At 38.9% G+C, this 19,867-nt stretch overlaps 1 protein-coding gene across 2 annotated transcripts in view; it reads left to right on the forward strand.

The window, feature by feature from the left end:
* NOP14 (NOP14 nucleolar protein) overlaps window positions 1-19,867 on the forward strand; it is a 33,910-nt gene that overhangs the window by 4,613 nt on the left and 9,430 nt on the right. For both annotated transcript variants that reach the window (XM_048849058.2, XM_048849059.2), the window contains exons 2-12: window positions 1,571-1,705; window positions 3,229-3,370; window positions 5,425-5,570; window positions 7,239-7,376; window positions 9,282-9,404; window positions 10,458-10,589; window positions 12,025-12,328; window positions 13,628-13,758; window positions 14,030-14,115; window positions 15,955-16,090; window positions 17,772-17,873. In XM_048849058.2, coding sequence (XP_048705015.1) covers window positions 1,571-1,705; window positions 3,229-3,370; window positions 5,425-5,570; window positions 7,239-7,376; window positions 9,282-9,404; window positions 10,458-10,589; window positions 12,025-12,328; window positions 13,628-13,758; window positions 14,030-14,115; window positions 15,955-16,090; window positions 17,772-17,873 — 1,575 coding nt within the window. The remainder of the gene's footprint in view (window positions 1-1,570; window positions 1,706-3,228; window positions 3,371-5,424; window positions 5,571-7,238; window positions 7,377-9,281; window positions 9,405-10,457; window positions 10,590-12,024; window positions 12,329-13,627; window positions 13,759-14,029; window positions 14,116-15,954; window positions 16,091-17,771; window positions 17,874-19,867) is intronic.

The raw sequence follows: 19,867 nt of genomic DNA on the forward strand, positions 1-19,867 counted from the left end.
GTCCAGCAAAGGGCAACAAAAATGATTAGGGGTCTGGAACACATGACTTATGAGGAGAGGCTGAGAAAACTGGGATTGTTTAGTCTGCGGAAGAGAAGAATGAGGGGGGATTTGATAGCTGCTTTCAGCTACCTGAGAGGTGGTTCCAAAGAGCATGGTTCTAGACTATTCTCAGTGGTAGAAGGTGACAGAACAAGGAGTAATGGTCTCAAGTTGCAGCGGGGGAGGTTTAGGTTGGATATTAGGAAAAAATTTTTCACTAGGAGGGTGGTGAAACACTGGAATGCGTTACCTAGGGAGGTGATAGAATCTCCTTCCTTAGAAGTTTTAAGGTCAGGCTTGACAAAGCCCTGGCTGGGATGATTTAATTGGGGATTGCTCCTGCTTTGAGCGGGGGTTGGACTAGATGACCTCCTGAGGTCCCTTCCAACCCTGATATTCTATGATTCTAATATGTGTCAAGATGGAGAAGTGTGGGGTTTTGGCCAAAAATATTACAAAGAGAAACTGCATCATGTTAAAAATTCCTTGAAAATTATATACATGTACATAAAATAAATGGATGGAAAGGGAACATAAATTCTACAGTTTCTCATATGAAGTAAGACTTTCATTATTTAGTAATCCTTACATCAGCAGATTCTGCACCTGTGACATGAGCGTAAAAGGCTGTAGCTAGAAACTTCAGCTATTTTGCTGCCCATAATAGTTTGAGAGTTCACAATAATAATAATTAACAATAGTATTTCTCCCCAGGAATCAGCTAAACTTTTTTTTTAATGTTTTATATTGCCACTGACCTTTTTGAACCTAATATTGAAGGTAGCCAGCTTGATGATGAAAATGTATCGGTTGTGATATTGCAATGTGAGAGCAAGAGATGGTAAATTAGTTTCCCACCTCCTTTAATATTGGCCTGGGTTTTACAAAACTTTAAAATGGTTAATATTGGTAAACTAAATGTCTTGTTTAGTAAGCTCTTGAGGGTTTTTTTTCCTTTAAGAAAAAAGACAAATCAAGTCCTAATATAAGATACTGTATTAAAAGCACTAGAAAGAGGTGTAGCTCTCTGTTTATCTGCAAAACAGATACAATATAGACATCCTCACACCGGCTTGCCAAATTTCCCTCCTCTGACCTGCCAAATATACCTCACTGCTGACCTAGAGGGTCTGTTTTCAGGGTGAAATAGGTAGCTCAGTATCTGTACCCGTTCGATTACTGAGCTCTCCTCTGAGGCTGCCGACAATGGTTGCAGCTAGTACTCTGCTTGAGGTTTTTTATATATAGATAGATTCTTTCTTTTACACGATGAGCTGGACTGAGATGACTGTTCTTCATTGGTATTGTTTATAGTTGTTTTAGGAGTATAATAAAGTATGCTAATCATTGAATTAAATAAGGGTAAAAAAAATAATTTTACAGGATTGATTAGAATTGGTCTTTTTATAGTCAACAGTAGTGTTCTCATATTCAGTGTGTATATGTGTTTGTGTTTGAATAAATTAGGCCTTAATTCATTGGCTTCAGGTGTGCTTTTGTTAAGTTAATGCTTTGATCTCTTTTTCAGCGTACACAAACTTTGCTGAAAGAATACAAAGAACGGGAAAAGTCCAATGTATTTAAAGATAAGCGTTTTGGTGAATATAATACCAAAATAAGCCCAGAGGAGAAGATGATGAAGAGGTTCTCTTTGGAACGACAGGTAAAGTATAGGAATGAAAAATAATTTGTAAAAAGTTGATGTAGAAATTTTTAATTTGCCAAACAAAGTTTTCTGTAAATAATACATTGTTTGGCCCCTAAGGATTATACCAAAACCTATAACCTGTCAACCATACCTAACTTTCGTTTTTTTACTCCAATACATTCTGTTTTCTGAAAGCCTATCTGCACCTTTTATTCGATCTAAATTAATTCCAAAATTAGAGCTCATAAAAAAAATTATAGAAAATTTCAGAATTTTTGGTGGAAATAAGAAAACCAAAAAATTTTGGCCAAAAACTGAAATAGTTTGGTTGTCGGGGATTTGGGGACTTTTAGAAAATTTTGATTTTTATATGTAAAGGAGACATTTTTCATGGAAAAAAATATTTTGTCAAAAATCAATTTTTGTATTAAAAAGGTTTTTGCCCAGAAAATTTTTGACCAGCCCAATCCAAAATAAAGATTTTAAAGCTGAATTATTTTAACATTTACAAAATTGTGATTTTGGGGGGGGGGTTAAACTAGACAAAATTCAATTTCATTCCCACAAAATGTAAATCCTTTCATTGTCATTAAACACTATTTCATGTTCTTACCGACACTTCTGAAAAAGGCCATTTCCCTTGATGGCCCATGAAGCTCATTTTATGATCTTACCACTCTAAGACAGTGATCCCCAAACTTTTTACCTCGTGCTCCCCCCTTCCCCTTGTTCTCTCCCCTCGCCAGGAGTGGGGCCAGTGCTCCGGGAGGGGAGGACGTGAACAGGGTAAGGGGGCTAAGACTGAGGCCACAGCTGGGGGCGGGGCCGACAGTGGAGCCAAGGCCAGCAGCTGGGGCCAGGACCAAAGCTCAGTGGTGCTCCCTCCCTGCTCCCTGTGGGGGCTGGCCCAGGCCTCAGCCGCACCCCCTGAACATTCCTCCGTGCCCCCCTCTGGGAGCACACCCCACAGTTTGGGGACCTCTGCTCTAAGAAGTGGAATCGGTTTGGAATACTACTTCCATCTATATCGTGTTTGGACTCCTGAATTATGCAGCATGGTTCCATGTGCAGAAAATTCTAGGAATAAGATTATTGGAAAGGTTAACTAATTTTTTAGTGGTTATTAAGTCTGAAACGTTTTATTTTAAAAAAAGTGTTTTTTTTAACATATTCAAAATCTAAGCTTGCTTTTGTAGTAATTTTACCATTTTTTAACTAATAAAATAAGCCCTTCCCCAGAATACTGTGCCTGATTCACCACTTACTTACACTCGTTTAATTCTGTAGTTTCTACGATGGATTTAATGGAGAGTAAAAACTGGTGTGAGATGCTCACAGTTTCTCGCTTTAATGTATCTGAATGAAATTGAAGGCTTGTTAATGTTGTTAAAGTAACAGAGAAATGAAATAGGGTTCTTCTGGTCTAACCTGAAAATACTAGCTTTTGGGGGGAATAAATCTTTGTTGACTAGCTGTCGTTAACTGATATTAATCTGAAAAATGTCTCATTACTAAATTGGTTGGTTTATTTTTCACAGCAAACTCATGAAAAGAAAAGTATCTATAATCTCAATGAAGATGAAGAATTGACCCATTATGGCCAATCTTTAGCAGATATTGAAAAACTTAATGATGTTATTGATAGCGACAGTGATAATGAAGAAAGAGGAATATTGTCAGGTAAGAAAAATCAAACTGATACCTTAATACATTTTTATCCAATGTAATTTTCATTGTTAATATAGCTGTGTGAATTGTTGTGTACCCTGCTTTCATTGAAAAATAATGTAAAGAAAAGGTTCAGATTTAAATCAGCCTTCTGTTCTCTTTAGTCTGATAGAAAATGGTGATTAGAACTGGATAAGTGCCAATATCGTTGAAATTTTTAACCATTCACGATTTTAAGAAATGTGTATAATATTTCATCACATCATAATTGACTTTTCACATATGGATTATCCTTAAAGTAAGTGCATTCAGAATTAAAATAAACTCTGGTTTAAAATCAACTATTTAGAAATGCCAGGATGCTTGCAAGTATGGTACATTATAGGTGGCACCAATAGGAACACCCGGAGTTGAGGCTGCCTGATATATTCCATTATAAGAAGACCATGTTTTCAGTTGCTTTATAACTTTACACACACACACCTGGGGCTGAATTGTTTTTTGGGGGGAAATTTCAGCACAAACAGGGCAGCCATTTCTCAGAACAAAGTTAGGGGAAAATACATTGTTTTGTCCATGTTAAAACAAATAACATTTTGTTTCTTACATTTCTTTGGACCAGATTATGAACCCCCTACTTACAATAGTGAGCAGTTACTCACACAGATAGTCTAATTGAAGTCAGTGGGATTTCTTGTGTCAATAAGTGCTCACTAATGTGAGAAAGGGGTTTGCAATCTGGTCATTTGGGTATAGCTGTTCATAGGTAATGTAAATTAAAATTCTTTCCATACTGATTTTTATCTTTTCTATTTGGCAAATCTAGAGCTAGTTTATGCAACTCTTAGTCATGTGAGTAATCTATATTTATGCAAGTATCTCCCTTGACTTGGAGAGGTCTACATATATCAATAAATATTGCTCACTGAATAAAGGTTGTTTGCAGCTATGTTTCACTAGATAGATAGGTAAAAGCCAACCTGGCTGCTTTTTGTTTACTTCCTTTAGTTTATCTATGTCTTTAATATCAATAGAAATGTGCACACCTCTTGCAATAGTGTTTGTGAATGTTATGCTAATGAGTAAGTGGTAGGAGTTCATGCAGTGTAGGCCCTATTGGACTACTGCACCTGAGCAAAGCAAATTGCAGGATCATGGCCTTAGTTGTGTTAAAACAGTAGCTGATTTCTTTTTAACTTGATGAAAGATAGCTTTAAAGAAAAAAATAGATATTTAATTCTGTAGTCCACTAGATTATAAACACATTACATAAAAAATTTTGTTTTAAACAGGTTTTCAGGTTATTTCTTTTTGGGGTAGTCGTTGAATAAAACCACTGAACACACAAATTTCCTTACATGAAAGTTAGGACAGTGAACACAAGCAAAAAAATCCGTTGCTGAGGCTAACATACTATCCGAGGTTCCTCTCATGGGGCTTATGTCCTTGTGATAGCTGAAGCCTTGGTCTGCCTGTTTGTAGTCCAGTGGAACTACCCGTGTTCTTAAAATTAATTGTTTCTAAATATCTGCGGGATCAGAGCCTAAGTTCATGTGCTCTTACAAATTAAACACAGTCAATGTCTGGTGATTAAAGCACCTTCTATTCCTGGTATAGCCCTTTTCTGGAATGTTGGTCAAGTCACTTGACTTCTCTGTGCTCTGTCTGTAAAATAGGAATAATAATGCTTATCTTCAAATTAGTGTTGTGTGGTTTAATTTAATATATTAAAGTGCTTTGAGGCCATCAGATAAAAAGTGCTATATCGTTGTCTTAAATCAAAAAATATCTTTTGCCTATGTGTATTTGAAAGGAAACTTAACAAAGTTTGGAAATCCAAGGTCATGGTGGGAATCCTTTTCTGAAAAGTCTTATCTTAAAGCTTGATGTTTGGCCTAAGTTATCAGCAGAAATGGGGTTTAAACCTTGGTTAACTAGCTATTTTATTCTTACATGGAATCCATCATTTGCTCCTGTGCCTTAATAATAGGGAAATAGCAACCCAATAGCTTAAGGAGAGCATAAATCTATAGATTCATTAATCCTTTCAATTCTTTTTTTTTCAGCTGAGCTAACTGCTGCTCACTTTGGAGGGGGTGGAGGTCTTCTTCGTAGGAAAGCACTCACTGGGGAAGAAGATGAAGAGGAGGAAAAACCTAAATCTCGCAAGGAGCTCATTGAAGAGCTGATTGCCAAATCCAAACAAGAGAAGGTGAGTTTATAGCCTTTGAATAAAAAAATCTGGACAGACAACATTAAGTACCACATCATTTTCCATGTGAAAACTTACAGAAGACAAAAAACATTCAATAAAACCATTATCCGCTTTAGGACCTGGAAACCACCCACTCCTCTCTCTTCACAGGAGAAGAATATTGGTGGCACAGTAAGCAGAGGGGATATGGCTTTTTAAATATATAGCCAAAAGATCATATACCTGACGCTGTTTACCTTGGGAAAACTGTATAGAGTGTCTGCCTCTCTGTAGGTTCCCAAATCCTCCACCGGTGAACTCTGTTAGTGTGGCTGATTTGTTTGCCATGCTCTGCCCTTGAGTCACCCATTGCCTGTTTGTGCTACTTGCTTTGCCAAGGGTGCTTAACGCTGCAAAGTAGGAGTTGATATGAACTAATTTTTTATTATATAGTAGGTTTTGACTATATATGGACCTCATTTGCTCTTGATGCTGCAGGTGATCTTCCTTTACTCTTAGAGGAATTCTGCGCCACTGCACTTGCACAGAATTATGTCCCCTGCAGGTTTCTTTGCTTCCCCGCAGAAAAATGACTTTCTGACAGGGAAGCAAAGGGAAGCCCCAAGAGCGGTCATGAAACCCTCCCCAGCAGTTTCGGGTGCCCAGGGCAGTCAGCAGAAGGGTAAATCACTGTGGGGCATGGGGTGGGACTGAGGAAGACCCCTACCCTACACCAGGCTCACCTGTTAGTCCTGGCTGGGCTGGGGAGGACAGGACTTCCTCTTCCCCTGCACGGCATCTGGGGCCATGTGAGACCCACCCCCAGATTTCTACTCTGGCTGTAGGAAGGTCTGCAAACTCTCTTGCTTCCTGCGCTCATTGTTCTTCAGCTGCAGGGGGATCACTGTATAGGGAGCTGCTCCCCCATCCGCCCAACCCCCATGCATCCAGACCCCCCTCATACCCAGACCCTCCTGCTGAGCCTCTCTCCCCCTGCACCTGGACCACGCCAGCGAGCCATCCACACCCTACCGAGCCCCAGCCACCTGGATCCCCGCCCCACTGAGCCCCACTCCCCCAGCATCTGGACCCCCTCACCAAGACCCTCCTGCCGAACTCTATCTTCCCCCACTCAGACCCTTCCCCCACCCGCTGAGCCCCAATTACCTTAACTTGGACCCCCATGCAGAGTTGCATTACCATTGCACCCAGAACACCTCCAGCAAGCCCCTGCCCAGACCCAGATTGCCCCACACAGAACCCTCTCAACCCACACCTGGATCCCCCCACACTAAGCGCCTCCGTACTTGGAGCCTGCCTTGCTGAGCCTCCCTGTCCACAACTGATGCACCTGGCACGGAGGGGCAGGGCCCTGGGGTATTTCTGGGGCAGGCCTTGCGCTTGCACTGTGTCTAGGTTGGGTGCAGCCTCATTGCTGAGTCTGTGTGCCGGAGGGGAGCTGAACAATGATCTCCCACCTCTGTGCAGCCAGTGGCCTGTACTTCCCAATACTATGCTGGAGCCTCCACATTTATTTGACAAATAAAATTTGCAGAATTTTAAAATATTGTGTGCAAAATTTTTAATTATTTTGGCGCAGAATGCCCTCAGGAGTATTCCTTGTTCAGTTACATACATTACCAATTGAACAATAATTATGTTGTATACATATTTTTATTTTTCTAGAGAGAGAGACAAACTCAGAGAGAGAATGCCTTGGAACTCACAGAAAAACTTGACACTGACTGGAAAGAAATCCAAACCCTTCTCTCCCACAAAACCCCCAAGTCAGAGAGGAAAGATAAAGAAGAGGAGAAACCCAAGGTAAGGTTTTGGCAATACAGCTTGTTTTGTTGCAACTGATTTGACACCAGTACTGGAACCAAAGTAGTGATTGAGAGTGAAGGGGGAAGTTGATCACTAGTTATTTGTAGCTGATCATTTCTTTTTAAAATATTTAAAATACACCTCTACCCCGATATAACATGCCTCAATATAACATGAATTTGGGTATAACACTGTAAAGCAGCGCTCTGGGCGGGCGGGGCTGCGCGCTCCGGTGGATTAGCGCGTTAGAGTGTCTGGCTCCCACACGCTGCTCTGAGCAGTGTGTTATGGGTGCCGGGTTGGGGCCGAGGGGTTGGATATGGGGCAGAGGGTCTCAGGAGGTGGTCAGGGAGCGGGGGGGTTGGATGGTTTGGAGGTTCTGGGGGCGGGGCGGTCAGGGGATGGGAAACAGGGGCAAATTGGATAGGGTGTGGGAGTCCTGGGGGGCCTGTCAGGGGCAGGGGTGTGGATAGGGGACAGGGAGTGGGCGGGGCTTGGATGGGTCAGGGGTTCTGAGGGGTCAGTCAGGAGGCGGGAAGTGACTATTAATAATGGAAATGCTCGAGGTAAAGCAAGTTTGATATAACGCAGTTTCACCTATAACATGGTAAGTTTTTTTGGCTCCCGAGGACCGTGTTATATCAGGGTAGAGGTGTAAATGCCCTGTGTTTTAGTTAAATTGAAAGAATTCTACAGCCTTTGAGGGAGTTTCATGTCAGAATTATGAGGTGGGAAGGATCTTAGTAGATACTAATTTTAGAGAAAAATAAAAGGATTCATATTAAGTATTTTAAGACTTATACTCCCAGTAAGTGCATCATAACTCTGGCTGCCCTTTGTCCTTTTTCATTAGCTGTTGAATTTGAGAGAGATTCCTTGTTGGATAAAAAGGCGAACAATATTCTGGTTTATTTTTAAGACCAACATTTTCCTGACAAGTTAACATCTGTTTGAAAAGGACATTGGCTGACTTTGTAAATGCCTTTGATATGTCTTTTATACACAAATTCTCTAACTTAGCAATAGCTTTCTGTGGCAGTAACTTCACTTCTGCCTCAGTTGGCCTATGAAATCTCTCTTGAGACTTTAAAAAGGGTGAAAATACTAGTGATTTGGGTAGATTCATTGTGAAAGTGAACCCAGAAATTCTAACAGGTAGACAAATCTATTATTCCATGAATAACTGATCAGGTTTTTTGCTAGGGACAGGCATAATGGGTGTTAAATTGAGATGTGAGACCCCTGTGGATTTTGTTTTGAGATCTGTTCGATCTAGAGAAAATGTAAATCAGTGGTGTTCTGTTGCATTCGTATGCAGTTTGGGAGATAATTCATAATCTGGTTTAGTATAAGAGGAAAATTTTGTCAGACTTATTTCTCTAATTTTTTAGACAAGTGGTATGGTCCAGTGGGTTACAAGTGTGACTGGGAACTAGGAATTTTTGAATTCCAGTTTCATCTCTATCACTGATTTTGCAGTGTGGCTTTAGGCATGTTGATTAATTGTACCTCAGTTTTCCTATCTGTCAAATGAGGTTAATGCCTTCATAACAGAGATGTAACTCATGTTTTGTACAATGCTTTGAAGATATAAAGTGCTATGTAAGTTATAATTGTATTTAAAAAATCTTGTCTGTATTTTTTAAGGGATATATTTTCTTATGACTTCATATTTTGAGAAGTATGTATGTTTTGTAGAATGAGAATTTTCCTGGAGGGGGAAGTCTTCATGAATTTCAATTGCCACCCATTAGTCTTTCCCTTAACCTTGTATTGTGTTGGCCTTCCTTCCTGCCTTCTCCAGAGCCAATCATAGTCATTTCTGAACGAGCCAGAGGGCTTTCTGTGGAGGAGCACAGAAAGTAATATATTTATTAATTATGAAATTGTGTATTTCTTTAGCCTGATGAGTATGATATGATTGTTCGAGAACTTGGGTTTGAGATGAAGGCGCAACCCTCTGACAGGATGAAGACCGAGGAAGAGTTGGCGAAAGAGGAGCAAGAAAGACTCCAGAAATTAGAGGTACCAGAGTGTTTCAGATTGTATTGTAGCCCTCCCATTGGTAGTGACCTCTTATAGTTTTTTGACATTGCTTAACCTCAATTTGAAAGCCGTCATACTAAAAATTGCAGGAGACAAATCTGAGAATAAGTCCCCTATTCTAATGGCACTATTTGCATCACTACACTGATCTCGTGATTTACCCTTTCTTTTTTTCATGGATTTTTAATTTGACCATTAAAAAAAATGGGCTGAATACTTTGCTTGTGAGATTACATAGCAAGAGAACTAATTCCCTCCCCCTTCCCCCCAGTTAAAAACAAGTAGCACATTGGCTATCTTTTATATATCATTCAGACCAAAGATGTGCTTCAGCTTTGTTAGATGAGCCTGTTTGGTGCACAGGAGCTGAGTTAACTTCTGGGCAAATCCTGCACGCTTCCCTCCTGTAGCTGCAAAGGGTCCCCTGGCAATTGCGCTGACGTGATTCTGATCTGTGGAGGGGTAGGATTTGCTTGGGAAGGTTTGCATGTTCCTTACACAATATGGAGCTCAGTGCTCCCTGTGCATCAGTGTCCCAGAGTTAAAATTCCTTTCAAAGCTTATATTTTGTTCAAACCCATTTTAAATACAGGAAATACTCATGCACACTGCAGAAACATAAAACTCTAAAGAAGCTACTACTTTCTGGTAAATAATATGTTAACAGAAATATGTATTTAAGATAATATATGTAGATAAATAAATATTTCATTACCAAAGATACACAAGGCTTTTGATAAATGATCTATTTCAACACCTTCCAAGTACAATTTAGAATATATACAGTCAGACTAATTTACTAGTCCCACCCACCAAAACAAGGAAACTCAAGAGTTCAGGCTAATATGTTATCATGTCTCTGCTTTTTATTGTTCTTTCCTCCCTTCTGCTAGGTGAATAGTGGTAGTTAAGAATTTATTTTCTCTTTGATTTTCTTTTCTTAATTATCTGTATTTTCTCCAAAATTTTCATACAAAGTAATTTAGGTCGTGTACTATATTGTCCCTCCCCTGAATTTATTTTAAATCACAGGCTGATAGACTGCGTCGAATGCATGGAAAAGATGAACAGGAGAACAAAAAGAAACCCAAGCATATGTCAGCTGACGATTTAGCAGATGGCTTCATCCTGGATAAAGATGACAGACGTTTACTTTCTTATAAAGTAAGAATTTGATTGTTTTATAGTGACTTTCAAAATCACTGAAATGAAGAGGAAAATCATTTCAGATGAAACAGAACCCTTTTCTGTTCACTTTTTATTATTTTTATTTAGGTGCTGCACTTTCCACCTGAACTTCATTCCCTGAAGTAGGGCTGCTTTGGTCATGCTGGCAATGTAAAGCAGCGTAAGGCCAGCATAGAGAACCACCCCTGTGTAGGGAGGTCACCTGGTGGTGTAATCAGCATTGTAGCTCCTATATCATCCACTTCTATGCAACCAGCATAAGGGCTATAGATGTGGTTTCCCTTCACCCAGAAGGAACGGACTGGTACACAACAGTTCTGGGAGATCATAAAAGTGACAACGCAAACTTTATTAAATGCCACCTCCTTCCCCTGAGTTGTGCTGTGTATCTCTTAGCTGCAGCGGAGGATCAGAGCTTTCATAAAGTCACCTTTGTCCTTCATATGGAGGGATCACTGTGTTTTGAGTGCATTGGTTTAGCTGAATGATTATACTCTCTGAAAAATGACCCTGTAAAAACAGCATAGTGGCGTTTCATGTTTGTCTTTCGTTTTCTCAAAGTCAAATATACTTGGTTAACAAGAAAAAAAAGGGCTCAGTTGCTGCAAATTATACATGGCATCTGACAAACACCCTCATGTATAATCACCAGGAGTAAAGATCCTGTAACTAGGTATGGTGTATGAGGCAGACTATAAAGAGATTCATCTCCAGGGTCAGTATTAGTTCTACACTTCCAACAGGAATAAAAGGTAGTAAAACTTTATTCTGGGGGCAAAGTTTTCCTTGTCTTACATCCTTTGTAATCTCATTGAGAACAGTTGAGTTACAAAATGTGCAAGTCAGAACAGAATTTGGCCCACCCTCAGCTCTTATTCAGGCCAAGTTGTTGGGGCTTCTGACATCTTGGGATCAAGCCCATATGAAGGGCCAAATCCCCCTTGTCCTATTCATACAAAAGTCCCACAGAAGGCACTTTTTAAATAGAGTTGAAGTCTTCCATTTGTGGTGCAACTCTTTGACTACACACACTGCTCCCTGGATGCCCATCTTCCAACTTTTCCATCCCCAGCGCTGCTTTTCCTGCATGTCACCTGACTGCTTGTCGCTCAATTGCTCCCAATCCACCCCAGCTTTCTTCCTCTTGGTTTCTACTGATCCATCTTCCCTCTACAACTGGTACCCTGTCTTCTGTGTACTGTGTGAGCCAAACTTCCATCTATAACCAACTGATCCACCTGATATACCAGTGGATTTTAAATAAGGTTCAACTTGTATCAAATTCAGAGATGAGAGGGTCATAATCTGATGTATTTCTAGTAACACAAATAAGGACGTTATTTTAAATTATAATTTTAAACCCAACGGTATTCCTGTAAGCTATTATATGGTTTCTTTTCTCTGTTAATAGGGTGGAAAACTAAATGTTGGAAATGAAGAGGAAGAGGGTGGGAATGAAGAAGAGGAGGGAGAGTGTGAAGAAGAAAATGAGGGAGAACCTGGTAGAGAAGATGAGGAAGAAGCAATTGTTGAGGAAGATGATGCTACAGATAGTCCCTCTGACCTTGAATCTGACATGGGGAGTGAGGAAGAGGTCACTGCAAATGAAGAACAGAAGAAGAAACACAAAGGAAATGAAAAGAAATTGCAAAGTGAGGAAGAAGAAAATGCTAAGATAGAAGCAGCCAGATCTGAGCTTCCTTACACATTTACTGGTAAGATTCCGACAGACAAAATCCCCCTCTACCTGTTCAGTCAATTTGTTGGAGCCCTATGTATCTGGTGCCATCAGACTCCTTGTTGTTTTTGTGGATACAGACTAACACAGCTACCCCTGATATTATGTATCTGAGGCTCCACATCTTAATTGTACTCCTTCTGGCCAACGAGTACTGGACATGACTCTTCATGTCTTGAAAACGTGATTTATTGTCAGCAAGCCGAATTTCTCTGAGTAGCATGAGAAAATCCTTTTCTGTCCAGGAGCTGAGTAGGCTATTTCTACTGCCCCTTTCATCCCTAGAAGTGAAAGACAAAAAGCCTTGACTGAAATCAAGTTTCATGTAAGATTGTGCCCAGTGTTGCCTCAAGACCAAACGTACAGCCTGCACAGAGTGGTGTTGTCTTGCAGAAAAGAATAGACAATAATTTTCTAGTATGTATTGAAAGCTAGGAACAGGTGTGCTTTGTGTCTGAAATAAAGTCTGCTCGTCTCAGAAGAAGCTCACAGAAGTGGTATGCTGCCCATTCTTAACGTATAGTGTCTGTAATAGAACACTGTGGGGCTTATCTTTAGGATAGATCTGTGGTTGTGGAGAAAGGAAACTATTCTGCATGCTGTACAGGATATTCATTCTTGTTAACTGAATATTTCACCAAATTAGTAAGCCAGTAGGGAATACTGAAGTACGGTATTTAAACAAGCTATGCTGAAATTAGACAACCATTCACACCACTTTGCCAGAGTGTTTGCAGTTTCCATTTGATGGCAGGTGAAACAATAACATACATTGAATATAGTAGTTTAAACTGAATCCAGCAAAGAACTCTAAGGAAATAAAATGGTTAAGGTTTTATAAAACACTGTGACTGGCATATGTGTATTTTTTTTTTCCATTAGTGAGTAGGCTCTTATATTTCTTATATGTTCCATAGAGAATGCTTGGTTATTGTGACTTTAAAATTACACAGTTAGTGCTATTATAAAAACAAAAGTCAGAAAATATAGAATTATGGGTAAAAGGACACTGAGCTTTAGCTCTACTCGTGTGTGTGTGTGTGGTGCAATCCAGTCTTTAACTATATGCTTGCATACTATGTCTCAAATAACACAATGTTAATGTTTTTATTAATGTTTAAAATATGTTAACTTAAAAATGTTTCCAGCAGTTTTATTGTTCTGTTCTGATTTGAAATAGTTATTTTCCAAAAGTTTGTTAACATAGTAAATATTTTCTAATTTATATTTAAGTTCAGTTGGGTATGCTTGATTTTTGTTTTTATTTTTATCATAGTTCCAGAATCCTATGAGAAACTTAAATCTTTACTGTTTGGAAGAATAATAGAAGAACAACTAGTTATTCTAGAGAGGATTCAGAAGTGCAATCATCCAAGTCTTGCAGTGGGAAACAAAGCAAAGTTAGAAGTATGTTTGAGTTTTTAAATGAACTTTGAATGCTAAAGTGAATTTGCTAAGTATTTAAGGAGCCGTTTGAAATATATTGGTTTTGTATTCACATTATTTGAAGAAAACTTTATCCAAACTGTACATATGGGAGAACCTAGACAGTGTTCGTTTGCTATGTTCTGTCTCATTATTTTTCTATGCTTTTAAAAATATCTATATTTAAATACATATCTGCACACATACAAAGAAAAAAAACTGTAATGGTTTTAAAATGGTATGTTTCTTGCAGAAACTGTTTGGCTTCCTTCTGGAGTACATTGGGGAATTAGCAACTGTGGAGCCACCAGAGCTCAGAACAATTGACAAATTGGTTCTGTAAGTAATAAAACATGTTGACTGTGGCCCCTTCATGGTGGTCCGAAGGGAAAAAATAGTTGCCTGGTAATAAAACACATAGTGCGTTACTTAATTTAAATGATCCTACTAACATTGAAAGCTACTGGCTTTCTATTTACTTCATTGTGTTTTAACGTTGTTTCTTTTAGTGCCTTAGTCATTAATTGTATTAAAAAGCTTCAAACATTCCAGAAGGAAATTAATAGAATTCTTAGTTTGCATGAGACCTTCCATAGGTGTTAGAGCTATAGAATTATGTAATTACACACACACAAACTATTGTAAAGGAAAGTTATTTAGATTACTAAGTCAAGCATTTGAGAGTTAGGCAATGCCAGATTTATGGTTGCCCATGCAACATTAGTTTTGTCCTGTGTTCATTCTATGCACTCAATGAGGCGGGGGACCAAGTGCAAAATGTGATCAGGTAATTAGAGACTGTATCATAATGCATTCATGTAAATCTGGCATGACCTAACTTTTGAGTGATTGATCTTTCAACTTGAATAATTTTCTTTCAACATAAAGGTGGGTTTTGTGTACGTAATTTCCTGGTGTGTGCTTTTATTTTTATTATTTTTTTAAGGAAAGAGTAAAAACTTTATTCAGCTGAAACAATCTCCCCATCATGCATCATAAACAGGATTTGAACCTTGAACTGTCAGCATTGCAGTGCAGACTTGAGCTACAGTACTATGTGTGTTAGCTTGCAGCAGGAGAAGGTTGTTATCGCAGAGGGGAGGGTGGGCCTCTAGCACCATGTGCATGTCCTGGCGATGGTGGCAGAATCCTGGCCTGGTCTAGCACTCTTCTCCCTGGGAGATGGAGGGCTCCTGCCCCTAGAAGATAGAGATGGGATTCTAGAGCCATGTTCTTGGTCTGGAGTTTGTGGTCAGGGAAGGGGGAGCCTGGCTCTGCTCTCCTGTCACCTCACCACCTCAGTTGATCTGAGCACTCCCAGATGCTTCCTGTACAGCATACATGCTGCTGGCATCACTTTGGTGGTGGCATGGGCTAGACTATTTAGAATGTTTAGTGTTGTTGTTTTGGCATGCTACAAATTTTTCCTGAGGCATGCCAGCAAGAGAGAAGAAATGATGATTATTAGCAGTTTACATCTCAGCTTAACCTGAATGGAATTTCATGGGACAAAAAAAGCACTTCTCTAGCCTGAGGACTTTGTCCCTACTCAGATCCAAAACCCTGCTGCAAACAATGGTGGAGTTAAAGCTTTTTGGGGGGGTAGGGGGGGGAGAAATCTTTTGTAATGGAAGGTGTAAGGCAACCTAAATACAAGGGTTGCTATCACCTTCTCCTTATAACAATATGACCTTAAAATGCCACATCTGGGAAAACACAAAAAGCTGATGAAACTGTCCCATTGCCTATTGAGCAGAGTCTAAGCATCAGAGCATTCTGAACACACATTCCATTTACTTCAATATCTAGACACAATAACTCTAAGGGTCCTGAAATTCAGAAATAAGTCTTCAGATCATGCTACCTTAACATAGTTTTTGAATAAAACAGTATATTTATGCATTAGAAATTCATATTTAAAAACCCACAAGCCTATAAGTGAGGGTATATTTCACAAGCCCTAATGAAAAATGTCAATCTAGTAAATCAAAAGCCTAGCAGCCACATGTGTGCACCCATTAATTGTCTTCTGCAGAAATAATTTTATTCAGAGTATTAATTGACATTTTGTGTTTAGCCTAGCACAAATAACATTTCCAAAGATGCATAAAAATCATAGTTCTTTATTAATATAAATGGTGTAACTTTTCCTCGTGACTTGTGTTTTCTTGTTAATAGGCCGTTGTACAGTCTTTGCCAGATGTTTCCTGAAGCTGCAAGTAACAGCGTTAAGTTTGTCCTCCAAGATGCTGCACATGACATGGAAGAAATGATTGAAGTCAAAGGCCGTGCAACTTTTCCAGGGCTAGACATGGTAATTAACACATTTTGTTTAAAAAAGTCTGTTGCCTTTTCCGTTAGTGTAAAATACCAGGGTGACATTAAATCTTGTTTTGCATTTCACAGCTTATAATTCAAGATATGACACATTGCAGCTTCTGTGGGTTTTCTATGCCCTGAATTGCCTGTCCTGAAATAAATTAATATTACAGAACAGAAGCATGGCAGCAGAAATATTGAGAGGAGAAAACCCTGTTTGATTCTAAATTAACTGATTTGCAGGTTTCTTATCCAGTCTTAAAATAACTGAACATTGTTTTGCCTGAGACTTGAGCGTAGGATTCTGCGTGTTCCATGCAACACTTAATAACATTGCTAAAATTACTGCCACCTAGAGCAAGGCAAGGTTGTCCTTCCTATCTTTGATCAATGAATATTTTTTTTCTCAGTTAAATAAACTGTTTAAAATAAAAAGTCTCCACAGAGATTTAGTATCCTACAGTGCAAAAACTTTTCTGCATAATTAAGAAACAGAACTATGGATGTAATACAATAATATTTTGAGATGTAGATATGATAGACAATAAACTAGGGACCTTGGAATGAAATAGTTGATCATCGCTCTTTACTAGTGCTTCACAGTTCTATTGGCTATTCTAAATCTATGAATAGACTCTTCAACTATAGGCAGTTGGATATTTGGGAATTCAGGATGGGATGCATTTAAAATAGTGACAACTTATTGTTTGATAACGTGCTAAAAGGACAAGCTATAAGTCAATGTTTGATTCAGAGGGAACTGCTTGCCTCATCTCTCCAGGCTTAATGGAGTAGTACAAGAGTGAAGACTGTAATTAGTGTACTGGAGTAAAACAGACTAAGAGGAGACAATTAGCAGACGCAAGAGATTTTTAAGATTGGGTAGGTTGGTTTTACTTGAGTCGTTATTCCAGTGTGGTTTGGGCAGTGCTTGTGGATGCATCAAGGAAGACTGTGTCCACTTCTAGCTTCTACGTTTACTATGTCACTGTCACAATTACCAGGTTAACTGAACCACTGACCTCTTCTCATCTTTTGGGATGGAATTCTTAGACTGGGCCATAGGCTGAAGTCCTCTCTGATCAACCATCATTGCCTCAGCAGGCCTGACTTATCTTCAGTGCTTGCAGTTCATTTTACTCTGAGATCCAGTAACCAAACAGCCTTATTAGAGCAAAGTATTATTTATTTAGAACAAAAGCATTATAGAGAAAACTATCCATTTTCCATATAGGAATCCTGGTAGGTCTGAGCTTCCAAACCTTCAAAGACCAACAGGGTGGTGGTCTCTTCTCTTAACTCACCAAACAGGTCTCTGTCCAGCTACAAGGAGAGTGCTCATTAAAAGCTGTTTAGTCCTTTTGATCACCCACATTGTCTTTCAAATTTGTGCCATGATGTCCTTATCTGGGGAGCCATTGTATTGCCTGTTCGTTCTTCCAACAGCTCCCATTGAAGTAAAGCAGTATAGACACACAATAAATATTCTACTGCTCCAGTATGTTGTACAGTCTCTCGGTAACTAGGTTACATATCAATTATTACTTCTCAGTATTCTTGAGATTACTACATAGCAGGTCCATGTCAAAAGTCACATTATATGTAAAACCAATTAAGATACTCAGAAAGTTATTTACTGTATTCTAACTTCTTAATCTGTTTTATCCTTTTTTCAGCTCATTTATTTGAAAATTACTGCAATACTATTTCCTACCTCTGACTTCAGGCACCCAGTAGTAACACCTGCATTGGTATATATGGGTCAGTTACTTACTAAGGTATGTCTGTAATATTTTACTTCAGTATAAAGTTCAATCCTTCCATTTCTGTCTTATACTCCAATTTAAAATGCAATGAGATTAAGATATATATTTAGAACTTTTTTGAAAGAATAGCTAGGAATATGTTTTGGTAGTGTGTTATATCAGTAACTGTCAGGAAAATATTTTTAGTTGAGGAGTAAAGTCCCACTTAGAGTAAAGCCTTACTCTGACAAGATCACATCCATTGAGTTGTCATACAAAAACTCCACCCTTGAACTTGAGTGCCTGGTATTAAATGAGGATGTTGCTATAACAGGCATCATAGAAACTTGGTGGAACAATGATAATTAGTGGGACACGGTAAAGCCGGGAACAAAATATATATGACAGAATAGTTCGTGCTTTTGGGGGAGTGGCACTGTGTGTGAAAGGAAGTATAGCGTTAAATATAGAAAAATCACAAATGAATCAAACTGTACCATAGAATCTGTTATGGCTTGAAATTCCATACTTGAATAATATCAACCTCTTGACCGGGATGGTGATTATGAAATGCTCAGGAAGATTAGGGAGGCTACAAAAACAGAAAACCCAGTAATAATGGGGGATTTCTACTATCCCCATATTGACTAGGCACATGACCTCCAGATGGATGCAGAGATAAAATTTCTAGACATCACTAATGACTGCTTCTTGCAGCAGCTTGTCTTGGAACCTACAAGGAGAGGCAATTCTTAATTTAGTCCTAAGTGTAGCACAGGATCTGGTCCAAGGTGAATATAGCTGAACCACTCGGTAAAAGCGACCATAATGTAATTAAATTGAACCTCTTTGTAGGGGGGAAAATACCAAAGAAACCCACCAAAATAGCATTTAATTTCAAAAAGGTAACTACACAAAAATGAGGAAGCTAGTTAAAAGGAAATTAAAAGAAACAGTCACAAGAGTGAAATGCCTGCAAACTGAATGGAAACCATTTAAGAACATCATAATAGATGCTCAAACTAAATGTATACCCCTATGACATTTCAGGGTACAATCCAGACCAGTCGGAGGTTGTCTCACCACCTGCCCTGCAACCTCCGATGCATCACAGTGATTTGCTATTGTAGCTTGCAACCTGGGTCCCTCAAACATCCAAACAGCTTGGAGGTCATACCCTGAGTGCCTTTGTATAGCCACAGCACGCTCCAGTTACACTGTGGCTTTACCAGTCTTGATTATCATTTACAGAGTGACTACAACACACTTCCAGTCCTGAATTTTTCCCCAAAATGTGTGTTGTGCTTTGTCCAGCTCCTTCCTGAACAGTTCAGAAATTTTAGGTCTGTTGCCTCATGACAGAACAATATCCAACAGTTGGCTACTTTAAATGGAGTTACCCAAACAATTCAGTTTAAAGCCATTCTTCTGTTAGTATATAAAGTCTGTGAGAGTCATGGAATATAGTGGGTACATGATCCAATTCATTAGTGATACTATCTTCCATATATGCTAATAGCTCTTATTTAAGAGGGATAGTTGATTTTATTTATAAAATATCTATTCTGTCCCTCCAGAACTTGCCTAACTACATTAAAATATATTGAACAGAAGTGTCTCATTTTTCAATCTTAAAGCCCTATTTATATAATTGAAATGTCCAGATTCAGTTGCTCCTATCTCATAGGAAGTGCAGAGTTACTTTGAAATCTGGTGGTTGTTTAGTTCCTTTCTAAAAGTGGACATCACAGCCTTGCGATGCAAACTGTAGGACCGAAATTTAACAGACGAGCAAATAACAGAATAAGTATCACAGAAACAAGGCAAGATATAAAATGGAAGTAATTCTTGTTGCGCTTTAGTGCCCTCTAGTGGTTAAAAGTGGTTGAAGTAGTTTTGGCAAGGTTTCTACTGAATTCTGCACATCCTCCCTTCAATGAGGTAAGGTGTCAAATTTTCCTAGGGAGGAGCAACATGTATTAAAAATGACCCCAGTTAAAAATGTATTAGCTAGCTTTTTTAAAAGC

The sequence above is a fragment of the Caretta caretta genome, chromosome 4 (genome assembly GCF_965140235.1).
Source record: "Caretta caretta isolate rCarCar2 chromosome 4, rCarCar1.hap1, whole genome shotgun sequence".
Lineage (NCBI taxonomy): Eukaryota > Metazoa > Chordata > Testudines > Cheloniidae > Caretta > Caretta caretta.